This window comes from Cinclus cinclus, chromosome 7 (assembly GCF_963662255.1).
Source record: "Cinclus cinclus chromosome 7, bCinCin1.1, whole genome shotgun sequence".
Classification (NCBI taxonomy): Eukaryota; Metazoa; Chordata; class Aves; order Passeriformes; family Cinclidae; genus Cinclus; species Cinclus cinclus.
This window is the reverse complement of record NC_085052.1, coordinates 34,659,951-34,677,359: the sequence shown is the minus strand read 5'-3', so window position 1 is coordinate 34,677,359 and position 17,409 is coordinate 34,659,951. Positions and strand designations below refer to the sequence as shown.

The 17,409-nt window shown below is 40.6% G+C and overlaps 1 protein-coding gene across 4 annotated transcripts in view; it reads right to left on the bottom strand.

The window, feature by feature from the left end:
- The window catches only part of CTNNA3 (catenin alpha 3), a 401,940-nt gene that overhangs the window by 252,155 nt on the left and 132,376 nt on the right, over positions 1-17,409 (bottom strand). Inside the window, exon 8 of one of the 4 annotated variants that reach the window (XM_062496191.1) lies at positions 17,037-17,051. The exons of the other annotated variants lie outside the window; for them this stretch is intronic. Within the exon in view, the coding sequence (XP_062352175.1) occupies positions 17,037-17,051 (15 nt within the window). The remainder of the gene's footprint in view (positions 1-17,036; positions 17,052-17,409) is intronic. 4 annotated transcript variants of the gene reach the window in all.

Sequence of the window (17,409 nt, the reverse complement as noted above, 5' to 3'; positions counted from 1 at the left end):
AAGAATTTAAAAATTATCTGAGAACAGGTCAGAATAAGGGTTAGGGATGTCAAAACTACCTAATCCACAGTGCATGACTATTATGGGTATGGGTTATTAAAATTTTTACGCACGAGACATTGTAATCTTTGTTACTTAACTACATTTCAGTAGAACTGTGGATGAATGGGAGGATCTTTAAAATTCTGCCCCACCATTCTAATTAGCACACTTATACTTAGGAGGAAAACAAAATTCAAGAAAACCTGAAAATAATGCTGATGGGAATGATTATATAAAAAATGGAATTGGGAGAGGAAAGAACAGAGACCAGAGTTACCTTCAAGTTGGATAAGCAATTAATATTGGCTCCAGGATATTTTATATAAAGCACAAGAGGTATAGCAGAATTATTTCATTTAACCGCTGTGAGCTGATACCCTGCACTCAGCTGCAGATACTGCACTTGACAAAAAAAGAAAAAGATAAAATAATTTAGAGAAAAGAAAATGGGAAGAATTTTTGTTTAAAATTACCTATGACGTGTTGAATCAGTTGCAGTTAGAAAAGATTGACAGAAACCACACAACAATCCCGCATTTGACAAAAATCTTTGGAAAAAGGAGTAATAATCAACATTATCAATAACAAATAGGGGGAAAGACAAAAAAACACAAGGGAAAAAAATCTAGTTGTTTGCAATCAAGATTAGGCTGGGTGGCAAAAAGTACTTCTTCAAAGTCCACCCGCAGTTTTGTCACCCAGAGCAGCCCTTAGTGCCTGCCCTCCCCAGGGCAGACAGGCTGGGGTGTAGAATGACCCCTGTGTACAAACACACTGCAGCAAACACAGGCTGCAGCTCAGAGCCACTTCCATTCACTTCCACCCAAGCTCCCGAGCTGCCAGATGTTGGCAAAGAATACATAAGCTTCTTACAAGCCTCAAATAAATCTCGCAATTTATCCGAGCTTCTATCCAACTTTATTACTTCCTACATTAGGCTATCAAAAATACCAAGTGGTCTTAGGCTAAAGCAATGCAATGGATTACAAATTTGTCAGTGTAAGTAGAAAACCAGGCTTTAAAAAGCCCCACACAGATTAGCACATGACACAAATGGTTTGCTGTACAAATGATGCATACAGAGGAAGGCGGGGGAATGCCAACAGATGAGCACATGAGCTGAACAATGAGGTTCCAGCACCAAGGAATGACAACATGTCCTAGAAGTTTCTCTCCTCTGGATCAAACAGTGAAACCAACACTTATTTCAGGAAAAAGAGATTCTAAACCACTAAATATAGGAACTACAAATCACAGATTCAGCACAATGAGTAATAAAGATGCCTCAGAAATACAGGAAAAACAGAAGTCACCAGATATGATGTCATGGAGCTCATTTAAAATCTACCTAAGGCTAATTACAACAGGCCAGGCTCAAGCACCTTTCAGGATAAATCAAGTCTGTGTGCTCATTGCAGGGTAAAGAAACATGGTGAAGGGATAATACAGATTACTAATTCCTTACATGTCACTGAAAGTGGGAACAAATTCAGCTTTTTCAGGCACATCCTTGTCTCCAGAAATGGCAGTAGTGTATTCCAAGGCAGCTCAGTTCAGCTGCTGGTATGGCATGGACTTGGGCAGCAACGAGTGAACACACTTCCAAGGGCTTTAGGCATGCAGAGCTGTGACCTTCAATCTTGTGTAAATACATACAGTTGGGAGGTATTCAGCTTCTGGAGGCCACAAAAGGATACCATTTAGGATAAGTGATGTGTATGGCACTTAGTTGTGGAGTCCAGTTGGATAGCTCATGTGTTAAAGAAAAAGGGAAAAAGCCAAACCAAAAAATTGGTTAGCTCAGCAGGGAGTTCTGAACTACAGAACAAGCTTTGCATGAAGGGACTAAAACTTAAAATAACCTTGCCTTTTTAGCATGTCTGCCCTCAGATCCCAAAAGCAAATGGAATCAGATTGCCTCTCATGTCCCCAGTGTACAGCACAGGCTCCAGCCGTACTGGGCAGATCCAAAAACTGATGCTTACAATAAAAACGGAGTTAAGGACTGCCATTTAACAAAACCTTTCTGAGGTTCTCACCTTCCTTCTACCTACTGTCAGTCAAATTAATTCAGCAAGCAGATTGTGCAAAGGCAACAGATTATATGAGTTTAGTTTTCCTCCCCTGTGCCATGTACTATTTCCACTACCAGCTGGTTGGAAATGCCACCTAGGCAGTCCTGGTGAAATCATGGCTCTTGACAGCACTTTGGAATTCAAAAGTTGCAAAACATGAATATAAAATATGATTAGAAATATTGAAACTGTGAAAGAAAATACAGATGGATTTCCAGAACAGGAGACTTATACAAGTCTGTCTGATGAAAGGAAATGTGAATAGTCAGTATTTGTCTGAATCAAACACAGCCCTGCAGCACATGGCCAGGACAGCCCATCTCATCCAAGGGACCTGGACAGTTCTTAGCTCATTCCAGCAGCATTCCACCTTGCTCTTCCACAGCCCAAAGGTGGAAGAAATGCTCTGAGAACAGTCTTAGTTGTAGTGCATGTATGTAGATCCTACAATGCCTAATAGCTGCTCTTTGCCTGGACAATTAGGCAGATAGGACAAGTAATTTGGGAGAACTCCAGTTCTCCACTTGACTATACCATGAGGCACAAAAACTGCTATAAATGTCTTATTATAGTGACTGAATAGTTCTGCTTCTTGATCTTTACTTAAATTCTCACTTCAAAAGCCAGCAGCCATAGGTCTTGCTACAACGAAACTGTTTCATGTACTAGAGGAAATAAAATGGAGTACAGAACTGACCTTTATCAGTCCTGCAGGTCTCTGTCCTGCACCTAAACCAGGAGAAAAGGGTAGGTCTGACCAATCCCAGCTGAGCTGCAGCTGAGACTGCCCCATCTCCAGGAGAAGCTGCCACTGGAAAGCTCACATCCCACAGAAGGGCACTGTGTCTGTGAAGCTTCCCAGCCAGAGTACAAGCTGATAGAGCAGCCAGGCTATGCCTGAATGAAACACTGCCAATTAAAGCAGCAGCAGCAAACCTAAATGCCAGCCAGAGCAGCTCTTGGATCAAAACCCTAGACCTGACCAGCAGCTTGAACTTTGGAATGTCTCAGTGCTGGACAGTCCTCCTAAGAAATATGTTGCAAGCTTTGTTATCTCCCTCTGCTGAGAGGGCTGCTGGGATGAGCTCGGCAAGAGTAATGCATCCCCATGGGGAGGTGAAGCCACCCCTTTGTGAGGGATTTGTCAGAGCCAGTGGATGAACAGCTGTGTGCCAGGGTACCAGAGGGACTGACAAATGAGGTGTTTACACAGCACAGTGGGTACCAAGGTTTTCTGCAAGAGACAAAGCACCTGCACCTCTTCTCTTCATATTTGTTCCCAGATGTTCTCAGGGCCCTGTCCCAAGAGGTGAGAAAGACAGGTATGACAGGTATGAATGATAATGTGTCTGCAGCACTGAGACCATATTAAGCCAGTCTGTGAGCAGATCTGCACCAAAGAATGCTGGCACAGATTTTACAAGCCAGGAAACCAAGCAGTGTCAGTCAGGGTGTTCCATGTGCAGGGAATGAGTGCAGAAAGAGCACAGAAGAACACACAGCGTCCTGAGAACCTTTCCCCTATGTTTGACATGCTCTTGTACCTTCAGACACTGAAAGCCCCAAACAAAACTTCTCTACAGCCTCCAAAGGTGTTCTCTTCTTCCCAAATGCAATTTAAAAGCATACTGAAAGCACCTCATTCTTGTGACAGCATTATTTACCCCAAACACCAAGACTGATCTATCTTGGAATTACACAGTTGCCCTCTTTCTAACTTTATCAGACATTTATCAGATTTTTAGCTGAAGCTTACTTAGGAAAGGCCTTATTCTGCTGCCATTACTACTGTGAAGTAGTTCAATCAAATTTAATGGCATGATTTGTTAAATGGGATACTACCCAACATGAGAAAGAAAGGATAAATCCAGCTCCCTGTCAGGTTTCTGTCTCATCCCAGCTGGAATTGTGTTTCTGCTAACCACACAGACGTTACATGCTAATTTTCTCCCATCCTTCCCCTGTGCTAGCTTTTCAAGTGGTTCTTAATTAGCTCTGGTTTATTTATGAAAGCATATTTTGCTAGACTTTCCCCAAGAGCTTTAGTAAACAGCTATATTAAGCTTGTATTTACTTATCACATCTCCTGTAATGCTTCCAAAAAGGAGGCAGGGAGGGGAGATCGTTTAGAGGGGCAGAGCTGTGGTTGGGCTCTGAAGGCTACTGCTGCTTTTAGTCCATCTCTTCAGCCAAATTCCCTTTGGAAATCGTGCTTTCCCAAGCATGTCTAGGTGCAAATGTCCATTTGTCTCCTTTCTCGTGGGTTTTTAGCCAAGTAGCCTATTTTGGCCTCATTCAGTGGAAGGCAGAGCTCTTAAAAATACAAAATTCTTATGAATTCTATGAACAAAATATGAGAGAGCACCTGTATGAGCATTCCAACAAACACCAAACATCTGGTAATGCTTCTTTTTGGATCCTTCTGTGTCCATTTGTCTGCTTTCCTGTCACTTTTAAGCCACTGACCTGTTCTGGCTCACTTTGACCTCTGTCTTTTAGCTAATTTTTATTTTGGAAAGATAGAAGGTGGCACGATTTGTGTCATTTAAACTGTGAGTTCTACAGGATAGGCAAATGAACATGAAACTTAAAAACTTGAAATTTTTACAATGCTTGCCATTAAAGGACTTCGAAATTAAATGAAACTAAATTGATCAAAAAATTGAGCTGCAAAAATAATTTCACTTTTTTTTAGATCTAGTCAGGACTAGAAGTAGGCTAAAAGTTAAAAAAATTAAAATACTATTCAATATTTCCCAATTTTAAAAACTTTTTGGTTTTTTTATTGAACAAAGATGTTAATGAAAATATTTTTTTAAAGAAAAACATGTTGTTTAAAATATAATTTTAAATCAACACGTTAAAAAAGGGTCGTATAATTAGATGGCATTTCTACTTCACAGTGCCAATATTCTGTTTAACTGAATGGAGTAAATAAGCTTCCTCCTATTTTTCTGACCTTCTATGAGTTGTCTTCCATGAATAAAACATATTTCTGATAGACACTAGGGTTTTCTAAACAAATACCAATGTTTTCCACTTCTGTCTCCCTGGCAGAATCCCCACTGCTTCAAAAGAAACCTCCTGCATCTGTAGCCTTCAGTTGTATTTTTGTTTCAGCATACAGAAAGTTAGACACTATGGCCAGACACAGAAGGAAATAAAATAAATGTGTATTTTTAAATTAAAATCCTACAAATGCAGCCTCCAAGATTTTCATTTGGGTTCACTGAAGTCAATGGAAAAAAGCCAACAGCACTGAATCAAGCAGGACTCCACCCACATGGTCACATTACTGGAGGCTGGTGGCTGGAAGCTTTTAGAAGACTTTTTGTGTCTCTCATAGAACCACTGGACATCTCTTAGAACCACTTCAATAGCTCATGTTTACATTAAGCACCATTTAGGGACATTTTCCCTAAGTTTTCAAACTGTCAGCTTACAAGTTTCTCAATAATGTCCCAGAGCAGTCATTTGCCTGCTCTAGTCAGCAGCCCTGTGCCAGCCACTGCATCCTGTCCAGTGCTGGCACACCGAAACAGTGGCACAGACACAGAAGCCTTGCAGGGAAAGAAGGGATACATAGCCTAGGCACAGGCTTGAAATGCACTCCCATGGCTCTTCCCTAAGTCCTGAGAAAGTCAGCTAACTCCTTTCCTTCAACTTCACCCTCTATAAAAAGGGAATATTAACATTTAACGACTTTGAAGGATATGATGACCATTAAGGCTCACTTGTAAACTGCTTGAAGACTAAAAATGCTACCTAAAGGCTAAGTATCATCCTCACCATCAGAAATTCACGGTGTATCCTTTCCTCCTCCATGTATATGAAGGCAGGAAATTATCTTACCAAGGAGATTGATGGCACCTGGAAATTGTAGGCAGCCACCCTCCAAATTACTGTGCATGAGTCACTTGAAAGTATTACAGTTCTTCCCTCAGTGGGACTGTATTGGCTCGAGCATATATTGTCAGAAACTGATTCTGGAGATGTTTGTGAGAGAGAAATCATTCCTGAAGATGACCTTCAGCCTGTACACAAAGCACCTGGGGTGAACTTTCCAGCAAGGGAAGAGCTGCTGGCTGTATTTCAGGATCCCCATCCCAAAACATGCATTTCAGATCACATCAGAGAGAAGTTGTGCTGATGTATTACACCACCTGCAGCACCAGCAAAGCTGGATCCAGCTCTAAATTCAGATCTGTAACTCTCTGCTGCTGCATCTCTCCATTCCTTTTTTCCCCATGGAGATCATTACCTCTGCACACCCTTGTGGGGGAAAAAAAAAAAAGGTCAAGAAACACAACTTATACTGAAAGTACCATAGCACATCAGGCAGGGAACTACCCAGACAAAAGATACTTTAATCAAAAGCAACTTCAGAATAAGAATTCTTTCTGACTCTTTCCAACGATTCACAGCAAGTCTGAATTCCGATCATTTCTTTGATGTTAGGGATGCTCTGCTGCTGAGCAAGGGGTGAAGATCAGTGATTTAAACTCTTAAGAAATAACTAAAGCAACACCTGAGATATCTGTAGGTGAAATGCCACTGAAATTTCTTTCATAGCTTCATCTTTTGATGTATCTGTCAGTCTTTGCAGGAAGCAGCTTCCCTCTGTTATTCTGTCACAGCCACAGTATAATGCTGGAGCCCTTTGGGTTTAGTCTTGTGCAAGTGAAATAATATTGAGTGACATTCTATGGAGCAGGTTCACTGAATTTTAAAAAAAGTATATCAGCATCCTTGAGGCATCTGGATACCCACCCTATGTGCCCAAACTCTCATTCATTATTCTGGAATCCACCATGAGACAACCAAAGGTTTGCTCAAAGACCAAGGACCTTGAGTTAAAAATATTTGTCATTCACAACCTCAAAATGTAGTTGTATGCATCTCAAGAGCAGAATACTAAAAAGGAAACAACAAAATCCAGAATAGTTTTTCTTACCTCATCTCGTAAGGCTGCAAAGTGTCTCAGATTCTGGTTTTAGACTTTAATTCTGGCACTTTGATTTCAATTTCAACTGCTAGGATATATCACCATCTGAAGGCACTGAGCAAGTTCAACACAATTTTATGGACTGAAAAACTCTTCTATTCACTTTTCATGTTACTGCTTCTAGACTTAGCAAGACCAACTCTTTCAATCCTTCCTCATGGGTAGTATCATCTAGGACTTATTTCTCCAATGTGTTTACATCCTAACAGTGCTGCCCAAACCCAACACAATGTATTTTGTTTCCATAACTAAGGAGTATCCAAACTGACATGTCCTAAGCAGGAGTATTATAAATTATTCATCAATATCTGTTACCGTTGTAAAAATAGATATGAGCCTCCCATCTCCTGAGATTTTGATGTGTGTACAAAATGGTGAGAAAAGTGAATTATATGTCACTACATTAAAAATAATCCAAATCTTGCGCTCTTGACTGTGAGGAAAAGACAGAAAATCTGAAATGAGCAGACTCCAAAATTGAGGTGGAAAATAAAAATAACTTTTAAACACATTTAGTTACTTTAAAATTCCTCATCTCCATTTTCCAAACCTTATACTCTGATTTTGGACAGTCCTGTTCATGACTTTTGACCATTTGTGAAAAATTGCCAGAGCTTCATGTAAGAATCAAAGCAAAAGGCACCCCTGAAAATTCTTTCCTCTGCTGCATTTAGAGTAACAAGATGTCTACTGAGCTGGTGTTCTCCCAGCACTGGAGTAATGGAAATCATAAGTAACTCAATCCCTCCTATGAATTTTATAACTTGATTCTTAACATCACTTTGCATTTCCCATTTGCAAAGAAAAATTAATACTGTCATGCATGGCTCATTAAGAAGTGTGCTAGGCCGCTTTACACATCATGATTGATGCTGGGAAGAATACTCTGGAAAAACTGAAGCTGGAAATCTCATTTGGATTAAGTTCTTTCACATGATCTCTGAAAATGAAAAATGGTTTAAGGCCAGAGAAAGCAATTTCCACAAGTATTTTCACTGTGCACAAAAGACAGGTGAAGTTCTGTCTTCGGTAGATGCAATTCTTCAATTTAACGTTGATTTTGACTTGACAGTTTTAGAGGTGACATGAGAAAAGTAATGTAAGAAAGTAGACACACATGGAATCATGCCAGTAGAAGTTAAAGGCTCAAAACACTTCTCGAGAGCACAAGGTTAAGAAAACCTTTCTATTCATCTTATTTAACACTACACAGAAAGAGGTGCCAATTTATTCCTAGCAAGCTTTTTTCTTCAGTTGTGCTTGTTTCCACAGGCGAGAAAAATCAAATATATTTTAAACCAACCATCAACACAGCATAAAAAGACTGCAAAAAAGGTGAGGAGCCACTTAATTCTCAACCTGTCATAGACAAGCGTAAGTTTTATTTCTAACAGGAAAAAAGAAAAAGCAAAATGTTGCTGAAGGAATGGTAAAGTACCCATTCACCTTTTATGTTCACCATTGTATTCCAGTGCTTTGGAGGGAGTCTTAAGCTGTCAGCACTCCTTCCCACGCAGCTTTGTTATGCCATAAGAGAGACTCTGGTGTTTGTCATAGGAGACTAGCACAGCTCATGCTGGAGATCAATAACCAGCCTGCCAGGCTGTTCTGTGTGCTGCAAAACAAAGAGCAGAACTCAAACACTCCAGGCACTGACCTTGCCCACTGAGAGCCTGGCTCCAAGCACATCACATCTTAGATATACCTACACCTGGGACATTTTTCCAACTGTTCTCATTCCAGCTGGCTCTTCATTTCACTGGAGCAGGACAACCACCTCAGCACACTACCCTTCTGCTGTGCCTCTTTCACAGCAATGTTCACGTTCTGTTCCTGGCCCTGCCACTTGTGCTGTACACATCAGCTTTGGGGTCTCAGTGCATGAGAATACATCAGCCCAAAATCCCCTGTCAGGACTGAGCTCCAGAGCAGTTTTATAAAGATGTGGCTGGGCATGAATAACTAATGACTGCTAACAACCCTCAGATCATCAGTAAATCAAAGAGCACTGTCCAAAGGTCAGTGTTAACATCTGTAATCAAGAGATAAGCAACCTGAGCTCCAGAAAGGTAAGTCCCAGAGATGACCAAGCCACTGGCAGAGGCAGATGACAGGAGCCAGGCTTTCTGCATCTCATACTCTGCACTGGACAAAAGTCAGAAATCCCCAGGTTTACTGACCCTCTCTAAACCCAGGCAATGGTGTTAAAAAGGAAATGTGTTAATTCAAGAAAACTGTTCACTGTTCAGGATAATCAACTAGAAATAGTCACCTGTGCTGCTGCTGTCTTTGGTTAGTTGAGATGTTACAGCTAAATTTCAGGACTATGTAGTTACAACATAGTATGTCATATCAATCATTAAACACAAAACCAGCTTCCTGGCAATAATGCCACCTTTGAAGTGAGAGTTTAAAAGAATCAGTACTAGAAGCATGTCTCTAGTAGAAGCACAGCTTTGGTACAGAGCAAATGTGGACATAAAGCATGCTCTTTATGAAACTCCAGCATTGATACTAATGCAGAAGGGCAGGCAGGTCTCGTTCACAGATCCCCACAAAGCTCTGGGAACGCTCAGGAGTCCCAAACTCTGATGTTGTGCCATGTGCTTTCCAAGAGTGCTTGGATCTTAAATGTTTCACCATGCGTAAATAAATTCCTACTGTTCATGATGTTCCCTTAGACTGCTGCCGACCTAGGAAAATTAAAATGGAAGAGAATTGCAGGAGACTATTTCAGTCCAGTAGAGCTGCCAGACTTTTGTAAGCACCTTTCAGGGCCAACAGGAGGATGTGCATGTCAGGAGCATTAACTCCAATTAAACCTCTCTATTCATTTAGTCCATCTGGCAACACTGCTTTTTCTCCCTTTCAAAGAGCACCTGAAATTGAGGATGTTTCAACAGCTGAAGCAACCTTTACACTTGGAGACTGGTCTCAGCTCAGTCTGCCTGCAGTTAAAGCAGTCAGTGCCTTGCTGACAACCACAGGTTTCAAAGGTGTTAGATTTATGAATACAACAAGAGACAGATAAAGAGGTGCTGCTGTCTGCCTTTACCAGATAATTCCATAACCCAGCTCTCCAGTAAATAACCTATGACTACAGCCAAGCTAGTGCTTGCAGCAAACTCTAAGATTAAGTGATGATAAAACAAAATACAGTTTCTGTAATGACTTTTTTTTCCTTCTGGAAACAGTTACTTGCATTTAGAATTATTCTTTCCTTGACCACTGCAAAAATGCAGTGTAACCCAACAGAATGCAAAAAAAAATGTGAAGCAGAAATGCTGGAAACTCAAAAGACAGAAAGTCTTTTCTGCCTAAAGACAATACCAGGTAAAATACTTTATTTGCTATACTGTAAGCAGAATTAGCATAATTTCCAAAGTCATCCATTTTATCCAGCATGCCACAGTTTTTAGCACTGCTCTGTTTCAGATGTTTAGGAAGCTGTCTGGATTAGGACAGTAGTCCATTAATACTTAACATTCCCACTGATCTGTCTTCTTTATGACCTGAGAACATCAGAAATTCTGAAAGCATTGGTGTGTACCACTGACTTCAGGTTCTTGCCTGGATTTTACCAGTCACCAGTCTCTCTGCTCACCCAATGCTTCTCTCATACAGCAATCACTAGTTTTCAGTGATTTTAATTCTGTGATTGAATAGGTATCTACCAGCATTTTCTTAAAATAAAATACTGTAATTGGGTGTCTTAGTCTCTTAAATTATTTATAGCGTCAATACAAGGAATTAATCCTAATGAACTCTCTAGTAATGGGCCAAATCTTTGGATGCTCTAAATGTCATCAGTGCAATTTTTACACTGGCAGTAAATTTGGCCCTACAGATTCAATAATGCATCAGCAGACACTTTTCAGCATTTTTAGAGGCACAAATCGGAACTTACCAGGCTTCTGCCTAATGGAAGTAGCTAAGAGCCAAGAAACTCATCAGGAGTATTTGAAAATTAACTTTACTCATCCCCCTCCATGCATTCTTGGCGTATTGCCTTCTCCTCCAGCTGCTGAGGTCATACTTTTGTGGGGGACACAGAAACCAGGGGAACAAGGGAATGGCTAAGCCAGGATTCATTTAGCATGACAGTGTGTTAAAAGCTGAGCCTTATGACACATTTCTCACTAATGTCTCAATAGTTATAGAGCAAGGATAGGTTTGATATGTCAAAATGTTACACAACTTGTCTGCGCTCCCACTGCACTGTTCACTTTATTTAAAGTGAACTTCTAAAAGGATAAACTACAGTGTTAGCAATTTTTTTCAGATTCTTACTATCCTATTCACATCTAAACTGCACTGGCTCTATTTAATAAGCATAATCAGATTCACAGCTCCATCCGCTCATTTTGGTAACAAATGTTATGGAATAAGCTTAGACTTCCAATACGAAGTTTCTCACCACCTGTGTAAGTGTAGGAAGAGCAGAAGACAAAAAGCAGCAGGTTCAGCTCATGGCCACCTGGTGTGATCTGACTGGGAACTGCACAAGCTTCCAGACTGAGACAGCCTCAGGAATAAAAAGATGCATCACTTCTTGATGCTCTGTTAATAATTCTAATCCAACTACTTCTAACTACTTAAATACTTAAGAGTTTAGAAGAGTCTGAATACAGTTAAGGCACTTAGGCCTGGTTTAACAATACAGCATCAAAGACAAGAGAGCAGTGTAAGTCAGTCAGCAGCAACAAATTCATTGCATTTTTCAAGAGAAGCAGCGGCTCTGATTCCTTAATTCTGCCACTTTAGGACAAATAATGTATTTTCAGTTTGATTTCATACAGGAGGTATCAGGTAGTAGTGAAGTATTTGGCAAAGCACAATTGCCAAAGCATCATTCATCACCAAACTTCATCAGTTAGTCTAAAGATGCAAAGCTGTCTCCTGAATCAAAGGAAATGGAAATCAGTTTTGCATGAAAAGTATATTCCCTGTGTGTCAGCTGATTCCCTTTTTGAGGGACTGTGTTAGTCCCTTGCCCCACACTCACAGCATAAGCATCTTTAATTTCTTCTAAAATCTTACCTGGGTCTGTCAAACTGACCATGTTATCAGCCTGCTCTGGCAACACTGCTGCCTTGTCATGTGCCACAATTACCATCCTATTTTCTGACCCTCAACCTTGTGAAGGACTGCTACTCACCATTTCTACATCCCAGCTCTGAAACTTCTTCTCCTCTAAGATAACCATTTTGATAAACCAAAAAAACTGCTAGTTTTGATGAAGAGACGGCAACTAGCAATGAGAATTCTATGGTGGATAAACTTCAAAGATAAAGTTTAAGAAGAAGCAAAAATTCAGTTTTTGAATAAAGAGAAAAAAGCCTGGTTGAGAGATTGCAAGATCATTAATTAGCGAAGTAATTTAACAAAAAAAGTAAACTTATACTAATGACATTTGATGATACACAAAGTTATGCAGTATCATCAGCACGGGGCACAGAACTATTATGCTGAAACAGGGAGATGTCACAGAACAGTGCAGTAGAAAGGAAAATATTAAAATTGATGGGAAATAATACAGTCATGCATTTAGAGATAATTTTTTTCCCTGTAAACAATGGGCCTATTCACTGGAGATAGCAGCAGGGGAAAAAAATATGAATGTATTCATCAATTCCAACCTTAATATGAAGGCATTTTCCAGTACGGCTTGGAAAAAGGTGAACCCGATTCTAAACACATCAACTGAGTAATTTTCAGTAAAGAAAGAGGTGTTAACATTCTTATGAGAGGTACAAGTAACTTCTCCTGGATAATGCATCAGGCTGTTCAGCTGTATTTGAGAAAGGGATTCAAAATGAATCTCTGATGGAGAGAACAACAAAGACAATTGCTAGGATGGATGAAAGGAAATTAACAGCTTGGATTTTTATTATACAAAAATTAAGGACAAAGGAGAAAATTAGGTATATGTCAGTAAATAAATTCCAGAGAAAAGGCAGGTTAGTTTAAACTGGAATCCAGCGAAATGTCTTTATATTGACCCTATTACAGCGTAATCAGAAACTGAAGAATTTCTAAAACAGGAGGACAAGATCCCGAAAAAATTTGCAAAGTAACTGAGAAGGGAAGAAACACGAGTTTCAAGAATGAACTAAAGCAGCAAACACACAAAAAAGAGGAACGTGCAGATGAATGTTGAGTTCATCCCACAGTCCCAGGCTGTGTGGAAGCCTTGCTGAGAGGTGCCTGGTGGGGCTCTGTGTCAGCTCAGCCTTGCCAGGACTGCACAGGGGCTCAGGGGATATGGCAGGAATGGGGACTGCTCTGTCAGCAGCTGCTCACCTTGGGTGTGCAGGAACACGGGATTCAGGCAGCAGATGAGGAGGACATCTCAGGAACACCAGCTCATCCCAGCACACTGCTAGGCTGAAGGAACCCTAGGAGCTATCAGTGTAGCTCCCTGAGTTGGCAGGAAGTAGTTTTAGAGCCCTTTGTGAGCAAATCAAAAGCTGGATTCAGCAAAGTGACATTCCACAAGTCTTTGTCCTCAGGTTGAGTATTTTTCCCACAGGTTATGTCTGACAGTAGCTTGCATTTGGATTAACCACACAGGATTTTAGGCTGACTTAACTCCCCTAGGTTCTCTTGACTAACTTCATGTTCATCCCAAGCAGCATCTCTGGTTTACATGCTCTGCATTCTGGGAAGCCTCCAAGCTCTGACAACTGCTGTGCCAAACTGAGCTTCCATACATACAAGAAATATTTACTGAGCTATTTTTAAGGCGTCTCCTAAGATTTCAGATGCAGAGTTCTCTGACCATCATAAGATTTAATCAGACAAGTACCAACAGGTAGCTACACTGACCTTTCTCTTGTCCCCAAGAGGTCCCCTTTAAACACAAATGAAAATTACTACCAAAAGGAGCAGAGCTAACTGCAGAGCCTGTAGTTTGTTCCAGTCCTCCAGTGAGCCACGACCTTTTGACAAACATGTTATACATTCCCTTTTGCACACAGAATGCTTAAGGTCACCACTGTGGTTTCTACAGTGAATCCTCAAATGTGAGAAGAGTCAGAACAGGTTCTGATGGCACTACTCCATTCATTTACCAAATTCCTTAAAGATGAAATTTGCCCCAGGTGCTTTCTTGACTGTGTTCTTCCAGAAGTTATACTGGTATAAAATTTGGTTTCATTCTCAGGGATTTGAGATAATGAATGACAAGCCTTAGCCCTTAAATATTCCTGAGGCAACGTGGATGCCAAATATCCCACTCTGTAATTCTTTAATACTCCTCCAGAGAACTTCAGGATTATAATAAAACCCAAAAGCAGGGGAATTGATGACTTTCCTGAATTCACTGACTTTTAAACTCTCTTGTTTACAGAAGGTGGTGTAGTTTTCAGACAGATCATAGTAAATGCTCAAGGCCCTTAAAGCACTTGCATTTGAAAACACCAATGGCAATGCAGGAGCCACAGGAATCATGGGGTTTATTAGCAGGAACATAGTCCCTACCACCTGTCATCTGTGCTGACCCTACATCTGCTGAGAGGTATTGTCCACTACTGCAGCTGTGGAGTACTGCACTGGTTGAAGAAAAATTATTTCAGTACATTTGACAAAACCCACATTTTAAATGGTTGGGAATTTGCACATTACCCATCTGAACACGCGTGTCCCAGAGCACTGACGGGCATGTTGTGTGTCCCAGAGCACTGACAGGCACTTTAGGAGCTTTTCTCTTTAGGGCTAGCTTTGTCTAGGGGTCTCAAAGCAAGCCACATTCCTTCTGCAGCCAGCTGAATCAGAGGATGTCCTTCAGGAATGTTCCAACTGCTTGGGAGTGCTCCCTCCACAAGAGCAGACAAGGTCTGGTGCAGGCAGTGCAGACTCCTGGTGCTCCTCAGCAGCTGCTTCACACATCCTGTGGCTGCACTGGCTAATCCAGGTGTGCCCATGGGGTGCCCAGAACTCCTTTAACAACTGCAATACCAGCCCGAAACTTTGCCCAGTAGCTCTGGCAGATCTTGCAACAGTGGAAGCTGAGGGAAGTCAATAATTAGCCATATCTCTTTCTGCCTAATGAAAGATAGAAATAATAGTAATTTAACCTGGTACCAGACCATGAGCTCCTGTAAAGCAGAGGAGACCCTAGAACAAGATTAAAGAGTACAAAGCAAGAGGTCATTTTCTCTCAGAGGCACCATCCTGAAACTCAGAGCCACTGTCCCCACAAAACAACTCTGAACATTCAAACTACCCTGTGCACAGTAGGCCATCTTATATAAGCAACGTCCCTATTTTCAATTCTTTAACCTGTTCCACAGCAGCTGTGATGACTACAAAGTATGAGAGGCTACAAAACCAGGCCACATTAATCTTCCAGTAAAATCTGACATTTGAATCAACCACATTAAATGCTTTGAGTCATAGCATCAACAAAGGTGCATAAAACCAGCTAATTGCAATTTCCAAAACTTTTATTTGACAGAATAAGGAATGCTTTGTCCTTCATGTCACATCGATTTCAGACTTGGTTTATAACAAAAATTAAATCTACATCAATATGCAGATGCACAGACTATCTACCACTACTATAGAAATTTCCAAAAACAATTATTTCACTGGTCATTTTCTTTGTAAAACATTGCCTCTGCAGTAAAAGAAAACTCTTCATATGCTCTGGATAAAATAATTCCTCTGCAACATTTCTAGTCCGACTAGTTTCAGGCTGGTGTCAGTGGAAGCCACGGGTGGTACAGCTGCAGCAGGCAATGGAGATCCAGAGGGAGTGCTGTCCTATGGGCACATGACATCACTGCCAGCCTGAGGAGGTGACTTCAGAGCAGTCACTGCCATCTGAGTCTTTGGGGATGGCACTGTGACGGCAGCACCCCACTGCAGGCATAGTGAAGTCATAATACTCTGAAAATTTAATTGGATTGCTTGGCATCTCAGTAAATTACTCACACAGGCCCAGCTGGAAACTAATCAAGCATTGACTCAGCACCACTTACTCACCAGTGCCATCGAATGATAAATAGTGACTTTCAAAGACAATGAGGTGTGAGAAGAAGGGAAAGGTAAGGTAATAAGCAAATCACTTTGTACACAACTGCTGGGAGAGACCTCCCAAACCAACAGATTCTGCATTCATCACAATTACAAACAGGCACAACCCAAAAGTATGTTTATTTTGTTGGCATCATATGCATATCCCAAGCACAACAACACTAATTATGTCTCCCAGAACTCTGAGAAAAAAGATATTAGGAGCTGGATGCAAATTTTCCAAATCAAGTCTATTTCTGCAAATATGAAATACATCTTCAAATTTCCTAAAGCCACAATATCCAGCTACCCATCTAATGGGGGGCAGGGGAAGTAAGAAAGAAAGAAAGAAAAAGAGAGGAGCTAATCAGGTAGCCATATTTGCCTTCTAAAAATACAAAACCCTTCAAGTCAGGATTTACCTTGTTCTTACTTACAGAGTGCACAAATTCTGTTTTCCAACCCTTCTGGTGACAGTAATATGACGTAAATTTTTATGTATTTGTGAAATTGAGAAAAACACTACACCACCAAGATGTTTTGCAAGTGCCAAAGAGGATTTGATAAACAGAGGCAGTGGAAGGGGAGAAATCTCTGTCTGAGGCTATTACAGATCTGACAGCAGGTATGGACAACCCTTCCTGCTTTGCCCTTTCACCATTCCCACGATGCTGCAAGTCCCTGCTTGAGATTAACTGCCAACAGCAATAGCCTAGATAAACAGGATTTTGGTGTGATGTATGATTCAGGGATGTGTGATAACTCTTATTGTTGGAGCCTTTTAAACTCACTCTCTCCCCAAAAGGCATGTGATGTTTCACTCCTAAAAGCTCACTTGGTAATTATTTGAAAATGCTTTTTCTAGATTTTTTTATTGCTTTATTTTTGTGTTAGACTTCACAGGGTTGGTCCTTGCCTCCTTTAAAACAGAAATGCAAAATCCTTATATAAGAAATATATATAAGAAATGCTTATAAGTGCACATACTCAGAACATAAACTCCCAGCCATGAGTTTGCAGCTCTAGTTTAATAAAACATGTGTGACATGAATGACATCTGTCACTCCTGTATTCAGATGGTTCCTGTCTCTCAGTTTCTTTTATATGGGCTGATTAGATTTTAGCTCAATATTTATTGAACAGCTCCTGTGTTAGATGGGACATACAATATAAAACTTATGCTGAATACTAACTTTATAATAAAAGCAAGTATTTTCCATTGGTGTTTAAGCCAATAACTTGGAAAAGCCCCATTCCCCCCTCATGTAA